The sequence below is a fragment of the Alexandromys fortis genome, unplaced genomic scaffold (genome assembly GCF_014885135.2).
Source record: "Alexandromys fortis isolate MF-2015 unplaced genomic scaffold, M_Fortis_MF-2015_v1.1 scaffold_25, whole genome shotgun sequence".
NCBI classification, from domain to species: domain Eukaryota; kingdom Metazoa; phylum Chordata; class Mammalia; order Rodentia; family Cricetidae; genus Alexandromys; species Alexandromys fortis.
The window spans coordinates 10,528,951-10,549,591 of NW_026067904.1; the positions used below are offsets into that span (position 1 = coordinate 10,528,951).

At 46.2% G+C, this 20,641-nt stretch overlaps 1 protein-coding gene across 1 annotated transcript in view; it reads right to left on the reverse strand.

Annotated features, from left to right (window-relative positions):
- Mocos (molybdenum cofactor sulfurase) overlaps positions 1-20,641 on the reverse strand; it is a 48,823-nt gene that overhangs the window by 775 nt on the left and 27,407 nt on the right. The window contains exons 10-14 of the mRNA XM_050134861.1: positions 17,550-17,628; positions 13,521-13,645; positions 9,368-9,473; positions 6,242-6,380; positions 681-785 (exon numbers count right to left, since the gene is read on the reverse strand). Coding sequence (XP_049990818.1) covers positions 681-785; positions 6,242-6,380; positions 9,368-9,473; positions 13,521-13,645; positions 17,550-17,628 — 554 coding nt within the window. The remainder of the gene's footprint in view (positions 1-680; positions 786-6,241; positions 6,381-9,367; positions 9,474-13,520; positions 13,646-17,549; positions 17,629-20,641) is intronic.

Genomic DNA, 20,641 nt, shown 5'->3' on the forward strand with positions numbered 1-20,641 from the left:
AGCTCCTTTAGGGATCTAGGAGTTATCACCATACCCTGCTTCAAGAATGCTTGAATGCCTGGAACTCTTCACAAAGTCCTAACAGAAGATACAAAGCTAAACATAAATTCTTCTAGTGAATCAATATATCAGACACTCAGCTTTTATAATCAAGACTCTACAACCGCAACCCTGAGTCTTTTACCCCCAAGAAGATGAACTGCTGGGCTAGGTATCATGAACTTCACTGAGCCCTCTCAGGAGATCCTCTACCCACGGAGCCATCTGACCTTTCAATGAGATCTCTGTGGTGAACAAAATAGTTATCAGGATAGTAGGATTAATGTTTTCATGTGGTGGTAGGGATGGAAGCCAGACCCCGGTGCGTGCTAGGTGAATGGGCTCTCTACCTCTGAGCCACATCCCCAGCCTTGTTATTTTTATATTCCTTCTATATTCAATAAGATCTGAGAACATTAAAATGCTTATAATAAAATAGCAACCAACACAGGATGAGACATTTGATGGCAAGGAAAACAATAGGGAACCAGGAGCAAGCTAGGGACGTTGACTAGAGCACTGGGCAGTACAGCAGCCCCTCCACTGCTGAAAACTACTCAGTACTCCTGTCAGAATAGTTATGTGCCAATGGCAAGCCAAGATCTTAAAATGGGGCTTCCAAGTTGGGCATGCATACCTACCTTTCTCCCCCGACTCTCAGAAAGCTTCTGGAAAACATCTTGGTTCCGCTGCCCTGTTTGCTGGTCAATACATATCATCTGACACCTGTGACAAGGCCCCAGGACCTGGCAGGGGAGAAGGGAAATGCAATGAGGCCATCACGCTTTGCATGGTGGAATCACAAACATACGACCAACCTCTGAGCACAAACGCAGCCCCTCTTTGCAGCATGTCCTGGGAATGGACCATCTGAGGTTGCGGGCTAAAAGGCAGCTGCATAAGAGCAGCAGAGAGAAAGAAAGGCGCAGAAGACGATCTCGATGGTTCCTAGAGGTGGGAGGAACCTGAGGACGGAAAACACTCAGAACTGCAAAGACAAACAGAAACCACCACTGAGCCAGGCTCAGGGCACCAACTATGCACACAGAGATTTAACCTACAAAGGAAGTAGAAGTATAAACACAGAATCACAAGCAGGGATTTGTCCGCATAATGCTGACAGTGTGGAAAACTTGTATCTTAGACATCACATGGTACTAAAGATAACACATCTATGTGATGCTTACCACAAGAATTAAAATTAATCTACAAGAAGCTGGGGCCGTGGCTCTGTGAGCTAGGTGCTTGCCCACGTGCATGAAGCCCTGGGTTCCAACCCCAGCCCTGCATAAAACAGGTGTGGCAATCCACGCCTGTAATCCCAGCATTCAGAAGGTGGAGGCAGAAGATGAGAAATTCAAATTTATCTTCAGCATGACAACGCTTACCTGAGCTACATAAGACTTTTTTAAAAAAAATCATAAAGGCCTTGAAATAGAATGGGGGTATGGGGTATTCATATTCTGTAATTGAAGAAGCAAGCAAAGTCTATGTATATTTTCTAGGTGTCTACAGATACACACGCCTACATACCCAATACAAAAATAAATAAAATCCCCTCCAGCTGCTTGGCATAGGTCATATGGTATGAGAGGACTCAGCAGTCATTGGCCAGAGCCTTTACCACTTTCATAACAAGAGGGGAAAGACATCAATATTAACAGCAAGTTTACATCTTGGCAGTGATGAGATTGCTCTTTTACTACACATGCAAGATGCAAAAGGACTTTTTTAAAAAGACAGAATCTCAGTGCATGAACTGAACTCAAGAGATCCTCTTGCTTTAGCTACCTGAACAGCTAGGATCACTGTGTCAGTGACTGGGTTTTCCCCATGGCTGCTTGTGCCTCTGCTTATTCGTGGGTCAGTATGGTTCGCCGAGGTTAGAAGCACTCACTGATGCAGCTGAGCCCTGGCCTGTGCTATAGTCTGCACTCTAGCTGATGGGCATCCATCTGCTGGGAAATGGTGTCCGTGTGGTTCGGAGCTCCACGTTCCCAGGCCCTGTGAGTGGTAGAGGGTGCTGGAAAGAATAGCAGGTGCTCACAACATCAATTAAGATCCATTTCCTCATCCAGCAGCTTATCTGGATGTGTCCGGGAGTCCAGACACTACCAGAGGGACGCCAAGCCCAGGCCCCGCACACCTTCATGCTCAAGTGGGAGCACCCACTGCTGGGGATGAGGGTCCTGAGACAGGGGCCAGTTCAGCTCGTATGGAGACACTCTCAGCTACCCTGGAAAACAGTGTCTCCCACGAGCTGGCAGAAGGGATGCCAGGGACCAACAGCAGCCACCAGACCCAGGTCCAGATAGCTTCTCTTCACAGACAACAGTTTGCATCAAAATCTCATCATTTTGTTGAAAAGATCCTCAGAAAAGTTTCTCAGGTGGCAGAAGACATGTGCCAGATATTCTTTTATAAATACATATGCACCCATACACAGTTCCTTTTTAAGCCTTCCTTAGTTTTCTTTTAATATGTATCTTTAAAAAGCATTTACTGTCATAAATGCCTGTTGAGAAACAAGCCAAAATACAAGCCCGTGCAGAGTCAAAAAGGGAAAGTCACAGTCCTCATCTCCCCTGTGGTAAACAGACAGCAGCTTGGGGAGATCTAGGCTCCTCTGGGAGACTCTCCTGCAGACTCTATGACTTTCTAGATTGTGCTAGTGGGTGTGTGCTGACCCACCCTAAATGTAGTCACCACCATCCCATGGGCTGTGGTCCCAGACTGAACAAAAGCCACCGCTGATCTCCAGCATCCACGCTCTCCACTTCCTGCCTGTGAACTCTGTGTGACCAGCCGCCTCATTCCTGTTGCCATCTTTCTCACCATGACAGACGACACCCTCAAGCTGTGAGCTGAAACTAAATCTTCCTCGCTTGAGTTGCTTTTTCAGTGACTACAGCAATCAGAAAAGGAACCCATCCAACCTCCCCATTCTCAGAGACAAGGGCTGCTACATGGCTGACGATCACCCCAAACTAAGTTCTACACCCAACCCTGCCTCTGCAACTTTGTGGGAAGCACACTGACATCTGAGAGGCCACCTGGGTCCTCTTCCATGTCAGTACAGGAAGAACTTCCTCTTCCTCCTCCTCCTCACACTTTACAGTTCTCAGGGTGAAAGCTTGGTCTGTCTGAGTTGATGTTCTTAGCTCTTTGAAGCCATGAAACAGTTCCTAACAACTCAGCTTCTGTTGTGCTATGAATGTAAAATCCCCCACCTGGGGTGCTATTTTGGCACATTGTGGTCTCTTTACAATGTGGAGCTGCTCTCAGGAAGTAGTCACTTGGGGGCAGGGCCTAGAGCTGGCCCTAGCTTTTTGTTCACTGTTTCTTGATTGGCCCAGATATGAGCAAGCAGCCTCACTGTTGCACCACATCTGAGAGCCATTCCCATCCCCCGCCCCGCGCCTTCCCTCCATGGAGGACTGTATCTACCCTGAAGCCATGAGCCCAAGTAAACCTTTTCTCCCTCAAGCTGCTTCTTATCAGGTATTCAGTCAAAAGAAAAACAGCCAGTATGGTCTCGATAATTTTTAGTGACGGTCTTGATGCATACGAGTCACCTACTTGGATTTATTCTTTTTTTTTTTTAAGATGGGAACCAAACCTGAGCCATCTGAGAGGGCAGTCAGTGCTCTTAACTACTTAAGTGGTATAGGAGGTCCTTCTGTTTGTGTGTTGCTTTCATTGGTTAATGAATAAAGAAACTGCCTTGGCCTAGTTGATAGGGCAGAACTTAGGTAGGTGGGGAACAGAACTGAATGCTGGGAGGAAGAAAGGCAGAGTAGGGGAGAGCCACCATGGAACCGCCAGAATCAGACATGCTGAATCTTTGTCGGTAAGCCACTGTCATGTGGTGATATACAGATTAATAGAAATGGGTTGAATTAATATAGGAGTTAGCCAGTAAGAAGTTAGAGCTAATGGGCCAAGCTGTGATTTAATTAATGCAATTTCTGTGTGGTTATTTCAGGGCTAAGTCAGCGGGTGGCCAGGATGAACAAGTGGGCCCTCACTGCAACACTTAAGCTATCACTCCAGTCCCTGTTTGGAATTTTAAGGATCGGTTTCTCTGAGTGAGGTTGAGCTAATGTGTATAAAGTAGTGATGGCTTAGTGGCATCCAGTTAAAAGCTGCTTTCTCAAAGAGATGCTCCAGTCCCTTAGCAACTGCCATAGCACCCACTGCCATCCACAGACGTGTCTTAAGTGTTTATTTTTGAAAGGCACAGAATTAATTGTATCTTGTCCTATTTCCTGTTTACTGACTACATTGTACAGATGTGGCTTAATTTATTTAACCTTGTTAATAGCTCTGTACAAGCCTAATTTTTTTACAATACAAGTCAGAATGTTCCCTAATTTTTTTACAATATAATCATACTTTAGTAAGTAACCTGACTACACCTCTTTGCATGCTTGCCTCAGGGTTGCTGTTAACAGTGGTGGTTTTGCCCCACTGGGGAACTGCTCACACTGGGCTAGTGCTCTACCACTGAGCTACCTCCCCAGCCAGTGCACGAACATTTCTATGCAATAGCTTTCTTCAGAATGAAATTACTGGGCCAAAGAGCATAATAGTTTAATTTCAGTTTGTTTCCATACATTAGAAATGTTGACTATAGAAGGCAAAGCATGCTGAGATGTCACTCAGGAAGATTCTTCGTGCCTTTTCTATGTGTGGCCCCGCGCCCCTGGGGAGACACGGGTACTGCTCTTGTCAGGTGGGCTTCTGATAGTGAGCCTGGCACAGTTTACTTTTCCCTCCCTCGTTCCTCCTTCCTCCCTTTGGTCCTCCCTCCCTCTCTCCAAATATCACACGGGGTATATTTAGCGCCTACCTTGGTGCCCAGCAGGCTGAGTCAGAGCAGATGTTTCTAAAACAACGGAGATTCCGTGGTGGAGAAAAGGAATGGAAGAGGAGGCCAGCAGACAGGACAATGACAGGCAAGACACTGCCAGAACCAGGCTTACAGGAAAGAAAGGAGAATGGCTTTCAAGTTGGTAACTGCTCAGTAGGAACTTCCAGAGTTCATGGGTAAGAAGGATCACCAGGCCTTTTGTGTATCCCCCGCCCCAGGCCTGAGGTCCACTGATGGCGATGGCGATCTTTTTACTGTTTTTCTGGATGTCGGACTGGTGTTGCACTGAAGCACGAGCCTGGGGACACAGGTAGTCGTGTGACAGTCCGGTTACACCCCCTGCAATTAGTAGGATCAATTCGTACCCAGTGAAGAGCTGAGCGCATTGCCCACCAGTGAGGCCATCCTCTGCAGCCCCCAGATAGCCCTTATCGCTCCTGTCTGAGTTCCCAACAATGGCTCACTGGACACTGACTCCACCAGGATGCTCTAGGTCCCAGAGCAAGCTGGGAAAAAAAGCAGACATGATCTACACCCTGGTCGCTCAGATGTTACAGGCAGCATAGTGAGGAGAATCATATTGCTGAGGTGACCTCTAATCCAATGTTCAGTTGCGATACAACAAGTAGAAGGGGCAACAGGGCAAAGGCCTGAGGCAGGAGACTGGAGGGAAGGCCAAGCTCACAGGCAGAGAGATGAGCGGGCTCAGAGGCAGAGCTCATGAGTTTGTCAGTCATGTGAGGATGAAGAGGCAGGACGCGGTTTCCCTTCCATCTCTCATGCATTTAAGACTCCTGCAAAGGCTTGGGGACTGAGAGCAGATGACAATGGGTCTGCCTCTAACTATAATCTCTTCCCCAGCTGCCATTAAGGGCAGAAGCCAGAAGGGAAAAGAAATGGGAGGGAGTGGAGGTGAGAAGGGAGAGGAGAGAGGGGAGAAAAGAAGAGAGAAGGGGAGCGTAGAAAGAAAGGGGAAGGAAAAGAGGAGGAAGGAGAGGGGAGAAAAAGTAGACTAAGGAAGGAAAGGAGGGTGATGAGGGGAGAGAGGAGGGAAGGGATAACAGAGAGAGGAAGGGAAGGGAGAGGCAACAGCAACAGAAAGCATTAAGGGGTCACTAGGCTTCTGGGTCCCCCTACAAGCTCTACAGCACTGGGAAGCTCAGATTCTTTAAAGAGGACACAGCATTCCCAGAAAACAGACTTAAGCCCAAACACGGCACACAGAAGATGGTAAGTGGAGAGAGGGGTACCTGCCACCATCCAGCTCTGGAGTTGAGATCAACAGTCAGTGCAGCCTTCGAGGAAGGAGAACCACCTCCTAAAACTTACCTGGAAACGCAAGGAGCCGACGGAAACCTCATCCCATTCCTCTTCTTCAAAGGCCCTCGCTCCCTTGGTGATGATGTTGGCACGGAAGCGGGAGACGAGATCGTTCACTGAGAATGGCACCTCTTTTCTAGGCTCGTCACTGTTAAAACAGACCAAGAAGGGTAAGCGGAGGGAGATGCCGGGTGCCCACACTGTTGTAACAGTTCTACACACTTCACACTCTAGCTCTGACTATGCCTGAGGCCTAAACGGTCACAAAAAACTTCTCTCATGAGTGTAAAAGCAAGACACGCCCATCTGATATCTGTTAGACACATCCACAGCCCTTCCCTAGGATATGGTCTCACCTCCGGGGAGAAGCCCATAGGAAGCAAATGGAAGACAAGTTTAGCTGAAGAACCCTGATGAACAGAATAAAAGTTAAGCCTCCAGGAAACACCAGTTCTATAACATGGGACAAGACATAGACAGACAAAGATCTTCTTAGCACAGAGACCACACTCTCTAACACAGGCCAGAACATAAGAAAAAAAAATATAAAAGGTCATAGAGGAAAAGATCCTTTGTTTAATGGGACAGGATCTCCCTCTGTTACCCAGTTTGGCCTCCACTATGCCTTGGCATCCCAAGTACCATGATTATAGCCTATACCACCAGGCCAACTCATATCATTCCTGATTGAAAGTTTTGTTTATTGCCATGAGCATCTACAAAATGACCTTCTGGGTTCCCATACACCCAGTCCATTCAGAGGAATCCGCAGAAGACAGTTCTCAGGACTTCCCCGACACAGGAGCACACACTGTGTTAAATCAAAGGATGAGCAAGACTGTCTACAGTGAAAGAAATCTAAATAAGGGTGGCTTCAGTCGGGTGTGGTCCCTACCTGATCTGGGGGTCACTCGGGTGCACGCATCTGTAAACTTCTCTGTGCTGTGGGCTTAGGGGTTTTTTTTTTTTTTTTTTTTGCACTTTGTATACTTCAACAAATTCCTAGAATTTCTAAATTGGAATATTCTGAGACGTAGCAGGAGACAGTCACTGAACATGGTAGAATGTGCTCTGGGGATAGAGCTGAAAGGCTGTGGGGTTGGCGTGGAAGAATTGTGACATCCCTTCTGAATGGCAGGGGTCGCATATGGAGCCTGGGACCGGGAGATCCTAGCTTCACTGCAAGCTGTGAGTAGCTCCAGCACCGGAGAGGACTACAGTTGGATTTACTTTCAAAGTTGGTACAAACTCCTTTGGGCTTTGTGGAAGGGGAGGTTTCTTCTCTGAAAGCTACTGTGTTACCACGCAAATGAAGGATCAATCTGCATACAGACACTGAGAAACACTGAGGCCTGGCTCAGTTTCTGACCTATGACATCCTTCGGGGCCAGACATCCTTGCTCTACTCCAGCTGGTGGGAAGCATATGCCCTGCTAGTAGGAACTAGGGCCACAGCAAGCCTGTCTTCTAACCTTCCACATTAAGGACCCGCTCTCTCCTGTTCTGGATGTCTGAAAGAAGGGTTCCCTGGTTCTGAGAAAATTCAGAACACCAGAAACTCCAAAGCTAAGTCACAATTCTGCACCTGAGGAAGACAAACTTGGTCCATGGCCAAGGAACCCTATTGTGTATTCTCTCAAAAGACTAGAAACTCATATTGCCAATCTTGAGGGAAGGTCAAAGAGAGTCCCGTGGCCCCTTTCAGCTGTATGTGTAGGTGTTCAAAGTGTGAACATGTGTGCACAAGACCACATGGCCCATGATGTGCCAGGAGTACACACCTACATCCCTAGCCTGAGGACTATGAAAGAGAAGCCTGTGTCCGCCAAGGCCTGAAAGACAGCTGGATGACTTTCCCTGGCTACCAGGCCTGCGTTTCCTCTAAGGAAGAATCCCAAGAGTTGGGATGGTATCCTAAAAGTATCTGAGCCCTCGGGAGAACACTGTGGGGAGTGAGCCGCCAGGGACACTGTGTCTGAAGGTGTATCTTACAAACAAAAACCTGCTTGTGGTCACGCTCAGAATGCTTTTATAATCACTCCTGTGTGAAGTAGGGCGGGCATCCTAAGAGACAGGGGCAAGAGGAGGATGGGCAATGAAATCAGGTCGAGCTGGTAACAAATTAAAACAAGGTGTAGAAATAGAATAATTAAAACCAGAGCTGGGGGTTCTCCGTGTTTCCTGAGAGTATCAAGAGAGAGGCCAGGCAGATGCTACAGTCTTGACCTTAAATATCCTCCAAAGCCCACAGTGGAGGCTGGATCCCCATCATTGTCCCACCAGAAATGGTGGAAGCTTTAAGAGGCCCAAACTGGGAGGTGTTTGGGTCACTGGAGACGTGTCCTCAAAGGGGGTGTCCCAGGCCCCTCTCTGTTCTCTCACCACGTACTCCTGCTGAGATTTGCCACAATGGGGCCCAAGCCACGGGGCCGCCAACATGACTGGCACCCCAGAAGACACGCATTCTCTTGACAAGTTGATTGTCCCAAACCTTTGCTATGGCAACGGTAGGCTGATGGGCACAGGCAGTAAATGAGAGCTCTCAGAATTATTAACAGGGACTGGAGCTGAGAAAATGGCTTAGCTGGTCAAATGCTGTGCATCTGAGTTGATCCCTGGCAGGCACACACACACATTTTCTAGTCTTGCTTGGCGGCCCCCACTTGTAATCTCAGTGCTGGAGAGGAGGAGACAGGGGGATCCCTGGGACTTGGTAGTTGGCTGGCCTGGCCTAATCAATCTGTGAGCAAGGTGGAGAGTGACTGGGAAAGCAGGCTAAGAGTGATCTCTACCCTCCACACCCAATTGAATACATGTATACCCTTGTACTAATATGCACACATGTGTGTACACACACACAATCAATTTAGAAAGGTAGGGATGGATGGATGGACAGAGGGAGGAATGAAAGAAGGAAGGAAAGGAAGAATGGATGAAGGGAGGGAGGGAGGAAGGAAGGCACACAAACAAGAATTTCCCCAAGTGTTCGCTGACTTCACCGGGCCTCATTTCTCACCTGTAACTGAAGGGTCTGAACTCACCAACTCCCAGATCTTTCCTTCCCCGGTGGGTACCAGGCCCCCCAAGGGCAAATAGTTATACATGTCTCTCCTGTCCCCAGGGAAAGGGTCTAACCTGGCATTCAGCTGTTGTTGAAGCTCCAGAACACTTGATGCGTTCACCAGCAGATACTGCGCCTCGTTCACCAGGGACAGGGTGGCGGCAGTGCCAGGAGACTGCCCTGAAAGGGAAGCAGGGAAGAAAGGTTGCTTTCCAGGCCACGCTGGTGCCTCGCATTCCCAAGGCCTGTGGTTTGTAAAGGCAGATGCCTTCCACAAGGGAAAACATCAGCCCTGGGGAAAGAAGCGAGACTGTTCTAAGCATGGCTCAAACCTCTCCAAAGACAGAGCAAAGAAAAGTCATGTGGTTCGTGCATGAGGACCTAAGTCAATGCCCAGCACTCATGTGAAAAGCCCCTCTCAGTGACACCCGCTTGTAAATCCCAGGGCTAGCCATCCCAGAATATGCTAGCTCTCTGCTTCAAATGATCCAGAGGAGATAATAATAAAATGTGGAAGTGAATTTATTCTGACCAAAAGTTTTGTTTTTGCAGCAGGGTTTTGTTACACAGTCAGGCCGGGCCCCAGATTCCCAGTCCTCCTGCCTCTACCTCCCCAAGTTACAGGCATGTGCCACCACACTCAGATTCAGAGACAAATCTTGGAAGCAACAGTGCAGGGCTGGAGTGAGCCCCGCCTGCACTGGTTAAAACAAAGAGGCTTGCAATGTATACAGGCTTAGAACTTCCATCAGTTATATTCATATGTGTGTGTGTGTATGTGTGCGTGTGTGTGTGTGGTGTGTGTGTATATGTGGTGTGTGTGTATATGTGGTGTGTGTGTATATGTGGTGTGTGTATATGTGGTGTGTGTGTATATGTGGTGTGTGTGTGTATATGTGGTGTGTGTGTATGTGTGTGTGTGTGTGTGGTGTGTGTATATAGTGTATGTGTGTATATGTGGTGTGTGTGTGTATGTGGGGTGTGTATGTATGTATGTGGTGTGTATGTGTGTATATGTGGTGTGTGTGTGTGTATATGTGGTGTGTGTGTGTGTGTGCGTTAATTCATATGGGTATTTGCCTACACATTCACGGAGGCCAGAGGAAGACATTGGATCACCTGAGACTGGAGTGGCAGATAGTTGTGAGTCACTGTGTGAGCACTAGAAATCAAACCTGAGTCCTCTGGAAGAGCAGCCAGTGCCTTTTTAAAAATTCTTCTATTATATATTTCATATCAACCGCAGTCCCCACCTCAATCCACTCTTCTCTTTCCCTTCAAAAAAAAGCAGGCCTCCCAGGGATATCAACCAAACATGGCATATCAAGTTGCAATAAGACCAGGCACCTCTCCTCATATTAAGGCTGGGCAAGGTAACCCAATAGGAGGAAAAGGGTCCCAAAAGCAGGCAAACGAGTCAGAGACAACACCCCCATTCCCACTGTTCGGAGTCCCACAAGAAGACCAAACTACACACCCATAACATATATGCCGAGGGCCTAGGTCAGACCATGTAGGCTCCCTGGTTGCCATTCTGTCTCTATGAGTCCAAGTTAGTTGATTCTGTGGGTTTTCTTGTGGTATCCTTGACCCCTCTACAGCCAGTAAGTCTAACCGCTGAGTCATCTCTCCAACCCCACAAAGGCCTTAAAGGGAGGGAGGAAGGGAGGGAGGGAGGGAGGGAAGGAGAGAGAGAGAGAGAGAGAGAGAGAGAGAGAGAGAGAGAGAGAGAGAGAGAGAGAGAGAACAGTCTTTGGCAATCAGCAGGTTTGCATATTGTACTTATGCAGAAATAACCAGAAGATTCAAAGCTACTGAAAAGGAAGAAAAACTTTGAAAGAAACTAAAATTCTTCTACTTTTATCCAAGTTGGTGATAAAAGGGCTGGCTGGGTCTTCAAGCAGGGACTGTGGTCTCCAGAGTATGTGGTCCACTCCCTCTGTCCTCTTTGGTCTGCCTAAGAAGGTGCCGTGTCATCGTCTACAAAGGGCCGGCTCCCCTGTCACAGAGGAAAGGCACACTGCCCCGGGGATGACCACCTCCTGCAGGACAAACAAAAGTCCCATTCAAACCCTGGAGCCGCAGCTGGAGGCTCCACAGCCTGGGCAAAAGATCCTCCCAGAGGTCAGGCATAGTCCAGGCCTTTACTGGCTATGGAACTGCAGGGCCTAATTGAGCTGTCGAGTGACAGACATGAAAGGCATTTCACGTTAGAGCCCTGTGCTCCGGTCACCGACCTCGGAAGAAAGGCCCGAGTGGCAGTGTGCTAACCAGTTAACCAAGATCCAGCTCTTCTTGCTTGATGAGATTCCCAGAAGTGGGTGGTGCTGAGCACCCCAGGTCTGTCTGTAAATGACAGCCACTCCCAAATGTGGGGACCAAACGAGAGCCCAGCTACCCAATAACAGAGTTCCAAGATTTGTTCTCTATGTTCAATAATTATTTTTCAAAATATATTATAGATTTATGATGTTTTGATTGACTAGACACTGTTAGAATTATAAGAACTTAATCTGGACATTTCCTAACCCTTAGACCCAGATGGTCTAAGCAAACTTCAAAGTCTTTGCATATGTTTCTATTAATATTTCTTTTTTAGTTTTATAGAGATGTGAGGTGGCCAATAAGAGATTTCTATGCATAGAATAACTCTAAGACAAGATTCCACTGAAGAAAAGAGATGGAATCCAAGTTTGAAAAGGAAAGAAAAGAATTAAAATGTCAAGCATGGAGGTACAACTTTAAATCCCAGTATCCGAGGGACAGAGGCAGGCAAATCCTTGATCTACAGAGCTAGTCCTAGGATAGCCAGGGCTGCACAGAGAGAAACTCTTTCTTGAAAACAAAACAAAAGCTGGGTGTGGTAGTGCACACTTTTAATCCCAGCACTCAGGGAGACAGAGGCAGGTGGATCTCTGTGAGTTAAAAGCCAGCCTGATCTATGGAGCTAGTTCCAGGACAGCCAGGGCTACACAGAGCAACCCTGTCTCTGGGGAGATGGCTCAGCCAATAAAGCATGCATGAAAGCAGAAGTTCAGATTGTCAGGACCCATGCAATGCTAGATGCAGTGGTATGCATTTGTGATTCCTACACACCTAAGGTGAGATGGGAGGCAAGACCAGAATTTCTAGGAGCTTGAGGTCCATCATGCAGCAGGAAGCCAGAAACTCTGCCTCAAACAAGGTACATATTTGTGCTCACGCACACACACACCATACATACATACACACTATTTACAACACACTATACACATACCCATGCACACACCCCATACATACACACAAACACACACACATGCACACACATACCATATACACATTAAGAAGACATGTATATGAGCTATATACATACATATACGTACATTAGACACAAACAGATACGTTTACATACTCACATATTTTAATGAAAACTCATGACATCTAAATAGCTATGGCATTAAGAAGATTATCACAGTACTGAATTAGCTATGGCCGTGGTGGAAAAAAATCCTGTACAAGTTTCAGCTCAAAATAACACTAAGTAAGATGTGTGGCAGGACTGGAGAGATGGCTCAGCTGTTCTTCCAGAAGCCCAGGGGCAGGTCCCAAAACTCACACAGTGGCTAACAACTGTCTTCAATCCCATTTCCAGGGTATCTGACTCCCACTTCTGGCCTCTAAGGGCACTGCACACACATGATACACAGACATGCAAGCACATAAAACAAAAAATAAATGAAACGTTCTACAGATACCATCTTTTGCAGCTGTTTAAACTACCTCCGCAACTTTAGGTGAAAATGTAAGAATACTCTGGGGAATAATGAAACTTAATTATTTTCCTAAATTCTCCAAACACAAAACTGGTGGAAGGCCAGCTAAACCCAGAGAGTTTTGCACCGGGAATGGCATCCTGGAAGCAGGCATAAGTGCCACGACCCGGCTCGGGCTCCACATTGTGCAGGCCTCTCCTCTCCTCTGTGCCCACACCGTTGTTACACCCAGGCTTGCCTCTTCTCCAAGTGCCAGCTGTGGTTCTGTGCTCCCATGTCTCCTACTACAATGAAGCTGGGCTCCAAGCCTCAAAGGAGGCCACAAAACTCCCAGGTTAGAACTCTGCAGTGTGTCTTGCAGCCACAAGATGATGTCAGGAGCCCATTGCCCAGTGAATCCACTTTCTGGGCCGAGCGTGACCCATGCAGAATAACTAGGGCTCCAGCCCTTTAATACCCCATCCCAATGAGATACCTTTTTCAGGTGTCTTCCTTGCATTTCGCTGGAAGTCAGGACTTTGCTTGATTAAATGACATGGACGGCCAAAAAACTTTGACAGCCATCTTGAAACATTTTCTCCACAGTCATAAGTATTTACCCTGGCCAAAAAAAAAAAAAACCAAAGACAATAAATTTTTGTCAAAATTCTTTGAATGATTATTCAAATAGAAAACAGTCAAATTAAAATAAGAACACAAAATAAAACATTTCAATGTCCCTACTAGCAGACAGCCGGAAGCAGCAAACATCTTGGAAAGCTACCTGGATATCTCCCAGGCCCAAGACGACTGTGAGGTGGGACTCATGGGGGGGGGGGGGCTTTCGGAGCTGTTCAAAGAGCTTTGCGGGCACTCCCAAAGATCTTCTTCGTGCTAAATACGAACCTGGGAGCACAAAGCTCAGGGGTTGAGATTTCCGGAGTGATATTTTGCCGTAATAAGGTCTTCCACCCAGAATCATGTCCTGGTTTTTACAATGGGCTGATGGAACGGTTTCTCTGACACTCAGATCGCATGGGCTGATGTGTTTCATTCACAGCCTTCAATGCTGTGCACACAAGGTACTGATGTGTAAGCAAACCTGCTGATCTGTGTTTTAAATTGTGGAATCCGGAGCTGAAGAAGCAGCTCAGTTGTTAGGTGCACTTGCTGCTCTTCCAGAGAATTTGAATTCAGCTCCCAGAGCTCACAAGACACCTCACAACTGTCTATAGCTTCAGTTCAGGGGCTCTGGTGCCCTCATGGAGACCACTCATGCACATGAAATAAAGCAAAACTCTAGACTACTCTAGAGCCTTTAAAACTATATAGCACAAGATTTAAGGTCACATCTTACTTTGGGATCACAGTATCTTAGGGTTAGAAAGCAGATACTGTTAAAAACTTAAATTTCATGGGAGAAAATAGCTAGTTCCTTTTCCAGGAAGACCAGGGACCAAGAAACCAGTTTGTAGCACTTGTCCTCCCTCCCCGCAACCCTGTGCTCTCAGAGACCACACCAAGATCACAGTCATCACGATGGCTCTCTAAGTCCAAGTGCCTCCAACCTCCAGATGTCTGAAAAGCATTATTAACCAAAACACGGTGTTCATCTCAGCTGCAGCCAAGTGAAATTGATGACCTAGTTAAAAAAAAAACAACTGCACATATTCTAGACAGGCAAGACTGTTGAAATAGGAGCGGCGGGGCTGCGTCCCCAACACCCCGGCCGCTTGGCTAGCTCATGCCCGAAATAACAACACACAAACTGTGTTCATTTAACTGCTTGACCCATTTCTATCTAGCCTCTTCTAGGCTAATTCTCACATATTAATTTAGCCCATTTCTAATCATCTGTGTAAGCACCCCAAGGTGCGCTTAGCGGGAAGATTCTAGCCTATGTCCATCATGGTGTCTCTGCTCCAGACCAGAGCTGTCCGGTCTCTCCGGGAGCAGAGCAGAGTCTGACCTCACTTCCTCTTCCACCCAGAATTCTATTCTGTTTATTCCTCCCACCAATGCTTTAACCTATGAGGCCAAGCAGTGTGTTTATTACTTAACCAATGAAATCAACAGATTGATATATGACACTCCCACATCACAAGACTTCTCGGTAGGCTAAGGCACTCGCTGCCAATCCTGATGACCTGAGTCGATCCCCAGAACCTACATGGTAGAGGAAGAAAACCAACTCCCCACAAGTTTTCCTCATACCATGGCACATGCATGCATACACACACACACACACACAAAACAAATAATGAAAATAATTGCACATATCCCATTTAAATGTAGCTCTTCCTGTCAGAAGGTTGGTGTGTAGTAATGTGGGGGAAAATGTCTGCCTGAGATTCATTGTCCTGATGAATGTACTGGAATGAATATTTAAATTGTCAAAACTGCTTAAACAGTACAAACTCTACCAGCAAGAAAACATCGCTTGTGCTCAACACTTCAGCTGCCAAGAGAGAGACATGCAATTCGCCATCAACACCACATTAGCGCCTTTCTCTTCTTTCCCAGTGGTGTAGTATTCCAAGTCCTAGAGGGAGCCCTGCCTGTCAGCTCTGTGGCTAAGGCTGGCTGGCGTGTTGATTGGAATAAAAATGCTGGGACAACAGTGAGTTGCAGCATTAGGCATGTCTGTGAGGGCGTTTCCATGAGGGAGCTTCCACAGCGATCAACTGAGGGAAGGAAGACACACCCTGAGTGTGTCGACCCCAGGGGCTGATGTCCCTACCTGTAACAGGCAGATAAGAGAAAACCACCGCAACAGCTACACTCTCTCTTCTTCGCTTTCCACCTGTCAAGTTCTGACTGAACACCCTTGAACTCTGGTGGCCACTGCCGGCAGACATTTCTGACATCATTCCTTCCCAATCAGAAGGGACCAAACCTTCAAACCAAGAGCCAAAATAAACCCTGCTCCACTCTGTGGCTCTTCCCAATGATTTGGTCACAGCCCTGAAAAGGTGACTGACACAGTCACCTGAGCTCACTCTGGATGGAACTTTAGCAAATCCCATGATGTCTTGGGGGACTGAATTCACAGCCGTTGCAGAGGAAACACATTTGCTATCTGTATTTCTTTCCATCAGAAAGTTTGCAATAATTAATAGATAATTCATAGTCTAGACGTTATGGGGTGGGGGATGGGTGGGTAGGATGCATGCTTGCCTCTGGGGGTGCACATATGTGTGCAAGTACAGGAGCATATGTGTTCTATGTGGACGCCAGAGGTCAAACTTGGGTTCTTTCCTCAGGAGCCGTCCACCTTTATTTCCTTAAAAACTTCAACTTGTTAACTATATGTCTCTTTTTAAGATTTATTTATTTTCGGGCAGTGGTAGCACATGCCTTTAATCCCAGTACTTGGGAGGCAGAGACAGGTGAGTCTCTGTGAGTTCGAGGCCAGCCTAGTCTACAGAGGGAGTTCCCGGACAAGCTACAGAGAAACCTTGCCTTGAAAAACCAAAAAAAAAAAAAAAATTTACTTTTATTTTATGAACCTGAGCCTGTGTGCATGTATGCACATCACCTATATAGCTTGTGTCTGCTGAACTCAGAAGAGGATGTCAGACCCCTGGGACTGGAGTTACAGATGGTTGTAAACTATCATGTGGGTGCTGGGAGCCAAAGCCAGGTCCTCTGAAGAGCAGCACGTGTTCTTAACCACTGAGCGCCCCTCCAGCCCACGGTTTTTGTAAGAGTCTCTCCTGGAACATGAGACTTATCAATTTGGCTAGGTGGGCTGGCCAGCAAATGCCAGGGGTCACCTGCCTCCTCCTCCTCCCCATGCTGGGGTTACAAGGGTTCCATTACACCTAGCTTGATCCCCATGGTAGAGTGGCTAGCACTTGACTGACCTAGCTGTCTCCCAGCTCCACCTATTACACATAAGTCTCTAGTGAACTGCCTATGGTTGCATATTTTATTGACAGAGGTTGGGTGGTATTAGCTTAGACAGGTTTTTCTTTTTCTTCTTTCTTTCTTTCTTTCTTTCTTTCTTTTTTTTTTTAGGTTTTTTGAGACAGGGTTTCTCTGTGTAGCCCTGGCTGTCCTGGAACTCACTCTGTAGACCAGTTTGGCCTCGAATTCACAGAGAGCTGCCTGCCTCTGCCTCCCAGGTGCTGGGGTTAAAGATGTGCCCCACCAGCACCCACCTTCTAATAGGATTTTCATGACTGGAAAGTTTGTTATTCCATGTTCTTAGGTGTAGGTCATATTTAGGTCACAAGGGATGCAGACGCTCTAGAACCCAAACTTTCCTGCTGAGAGTGAGATGGTGGGGCAGGAAATTCTCCTTAGGAGTCACAGGTAGGGAAGAGCAGGACAGGCAGAGAGGGCAGCAAATACAGAATGAAATGGAGCCTGCTGGTTGGGTGTAAAGGATACAAAGAAGCAGTGTGGTTGGGGTGGAGTGAGGCAGACAGAATGGCAGATCCATCCTATAAGGCAAAGCTCTGTCCTCCCTCTGGCCTCTGTGTCCACAGAGCTATGCGTGTTACCTGCTCCAGAGCCTCACCTGTCTGCACACACTCTGCTCTGGCAAATCTGCATCCGTTTGCTGTCTTCCTCAAGCGGCACCTCTATAGGCTCCATCCCTAGTGAACAGAAGGTAGAAGCAAATTCAGCACCTCACCAAATGAATGGTTGTGCAAGCGAATGCTCATTGTTGTGAGATATATTACTTTTAATAATGGGCTTTGGTTAGATGGGGAAACACATCCATTTTAATGACTGGGCTTTGGTTAGATGAGGAACGTGTCTGGCTCTTAGAAATGAATAGCACAGATTCTCTTCTTCACTATCAGCACCATAGTACATGCTTCAAGAACTTCCTGGTGGAACATCAGCACTGGACCATCACACCCACAGTCCCCAGGACCTCTGCAAACTGCTCTGATAGATTCCTCTGCTCTGTGAGTCTCCACCTTCTGAGGTCATTGTTCTCTAAGCTACCCCAAGTCATTTGGAAACAGACAGCCAACATATGGCCACACTGCCCCAAATGCATCTGCTCTCATCTGATCTCAGAAGCTCAGCAGGGTCAGGTCTGGTTGGTACTAGGATGGGAGAAATAGACAGGCAGGATGATACTGTAAAGATACTGGCAGATGGGGCTGGAGAGATGGCTCAGAGGTTAAGAGCACTGACTATTCTTCCAGAGCTCCTGAGTTCAATTCCCAGCAACCACATGGAGGCTCACAACCATCTGTAATGAGATCTGGTGCCCTCTTCATAATAAATAAATAAATAAAATCTTTAAAAAAAGGAAAAAAGATACTGGCAGAGAGTGTACATTTCCAGAATCAGACTAGATTCAAGCATTACTGCTTTAGAAAGCTGCATTCATGGGATTGGAGAGGGAATCCAATGTTCCTCAATTGTTATATACACCACACATATACAGGATTAACATACATGTGTAATAGGTTAAATAACAGCGTATTAATATCCTGGGTACAAGAATTTGAACAAGAAGTGTATAAGAAAAACAGGTTTCAACATCACTAATTGAAAAAAAAAAAAAAGACCAACATGATACTATCTAGTTGTACCTAGCAAAGTAATCTGGAGAGACTGGGAAGACATGGGAAACATGAGGCTCAAGCAAGAGGGACTTGTTTTTAGTTAGTTTTGATTTTCTTGGTTTGGGGGCTTGGGGGTTTGGGGAGTTCCAGACAGGGTTTCTCTGTGTAGTCCTTGTTGTTCTGGAACTCCTGGAGACGAGGCTGGCCTCGAACTCACAAAGATCCACCTGCTTCTGCCTCCTGAGTGTTGGGATTAAAGGTGTGAGTCACTACCATCTGGCAAGATTTGTTTTTTAAAATGTGTCATTCTTCTAATCAAAAATACTAAATTAATAAATAAGTATTAAAATTTAAAATTGCCTCCAAATCACCACCAACTCAGATATCCTTCGGTAAACAATACACAAACACACTGTATTACATCCATACTCGGAGACACTGCTCAGTGACATGCGCTTCCGTGCTGTGTTACATGTAGAACTCAGGTAGATCTCAAAACTATCTCGCTGAGTGAAAGAAACTGTTTCTAAAGTTCACATATTACAAGATGTCATTGACTCCACAGTCTCTTTGTTCATCAGACATTAAGGTTGGGTAAAGAGAAACTACAAGGGGTAGAACCATGAACTTCTCCTGGATGACGGGCTCTTCTGTACTTGTGCTGAGGGGTAGCTGGCCAAATATATACATGTACAAAGGGTCAATATCAGTATTTGCTTTGGAACTCTAAAATATTGACCTATTGGCTTAAGGAAAACTCAACCATAGAATCAGAAAAAAAAAAAAGGCAAGAAACAACGTCATAAAGACATAGATGTAGCAGGCGGTGGTGGCACACGCCTTTAATCCCAGCACTCGGGAGGCAGAGTCAGGTGGATCTCTGTGAGTTTAAGGCCAGCCTGGTCTACAAGAGCTAGTTCCAGGACAGGAACCAAAAGCTACAGAGAAACCCTGCCTCGAAAAAAAATAAAAATAAAAAAAAAAGACATAGATGTAGTTTCTTATTTTGTTTTCAGGATGGTAAGACATAGATGTAGAACATCATGAAAGTTCAGCCACAGTTGAGTGGAAAGTCATGATATTCTCTATAAGTGGGGAAGGGCAAGATGCAAGAGAGGGATAGAGAATTATATGTTTACATATACACATACATATATGTGTATATGTATATATAGATAAATATACAGATATATACATATATGTGCATAATATCTAATATGCATATGTGTGTATATATGTATTAACAATTTTTATCATTACCATTGGCTTCGTGGGTAAAAGTGCCTAATACCCAAGTCTAATGGCCTGAGTCTGATCCCGAAAGCACATAAAAGGCCAAATAGGTGGCCTGCCTGTGTATTCTCAGCACACTTACAATGAGATGGGAATAGGAGACAGGAGAATCAGAAACTCAAGGACCAGCTCGCCTGGGGTACCCAGGACAACAGCAGAAACCAGAGAGACCTTGCCTCAAAAACAAAGTAGAAGGCGAGAACTGACTCCCTAAAAGTGGTTCTGTGATGTCCACATACATGCCATAGCACATGGCAGCCACGCTCACACACACATACTGTGCTTTTTTTTTTTTTTTTTTTTTTTTTTTTTTGGTTTTTCAAGACAGGGTTTCTCTGTGGCTTTGGAGCCTGTCCTGGAACTAGCTCTTGTAGACCAGGCTGGTCTCGAACTCACAGAGATCCGCCTGCCTCTGCCTCCCAGAGTGCATACTGTGCTTTTTAAAAGGAAAAAAAAAAGAAATATAGGAAAGAGAGAATCTTAAGAAATTAAACCAAGCATTAAATTTGTTAAAATTGAATGGCAGAGTTGTGTTAAATACTATTTTCTGTCTCTATGGTGGTGAACACTGTAGCCGTAAGCCACGTGTAGCTATTTAGATGAATTAAAATTTAATACATTTTGATGCAGGTGGTGGCGCACGCCTTTAATCCCAGCACTCGGGAGGCAGAAGCAGACAGATCTCTGTGAGTTCGAGGCCAGCCTGGTCTACAGAGTGAGTTCCAGGGCAGGCTCCAAAGCTACAGAGAAACCCTGTCTCACAAAACAAAACAAAACAAAACAAAACAAA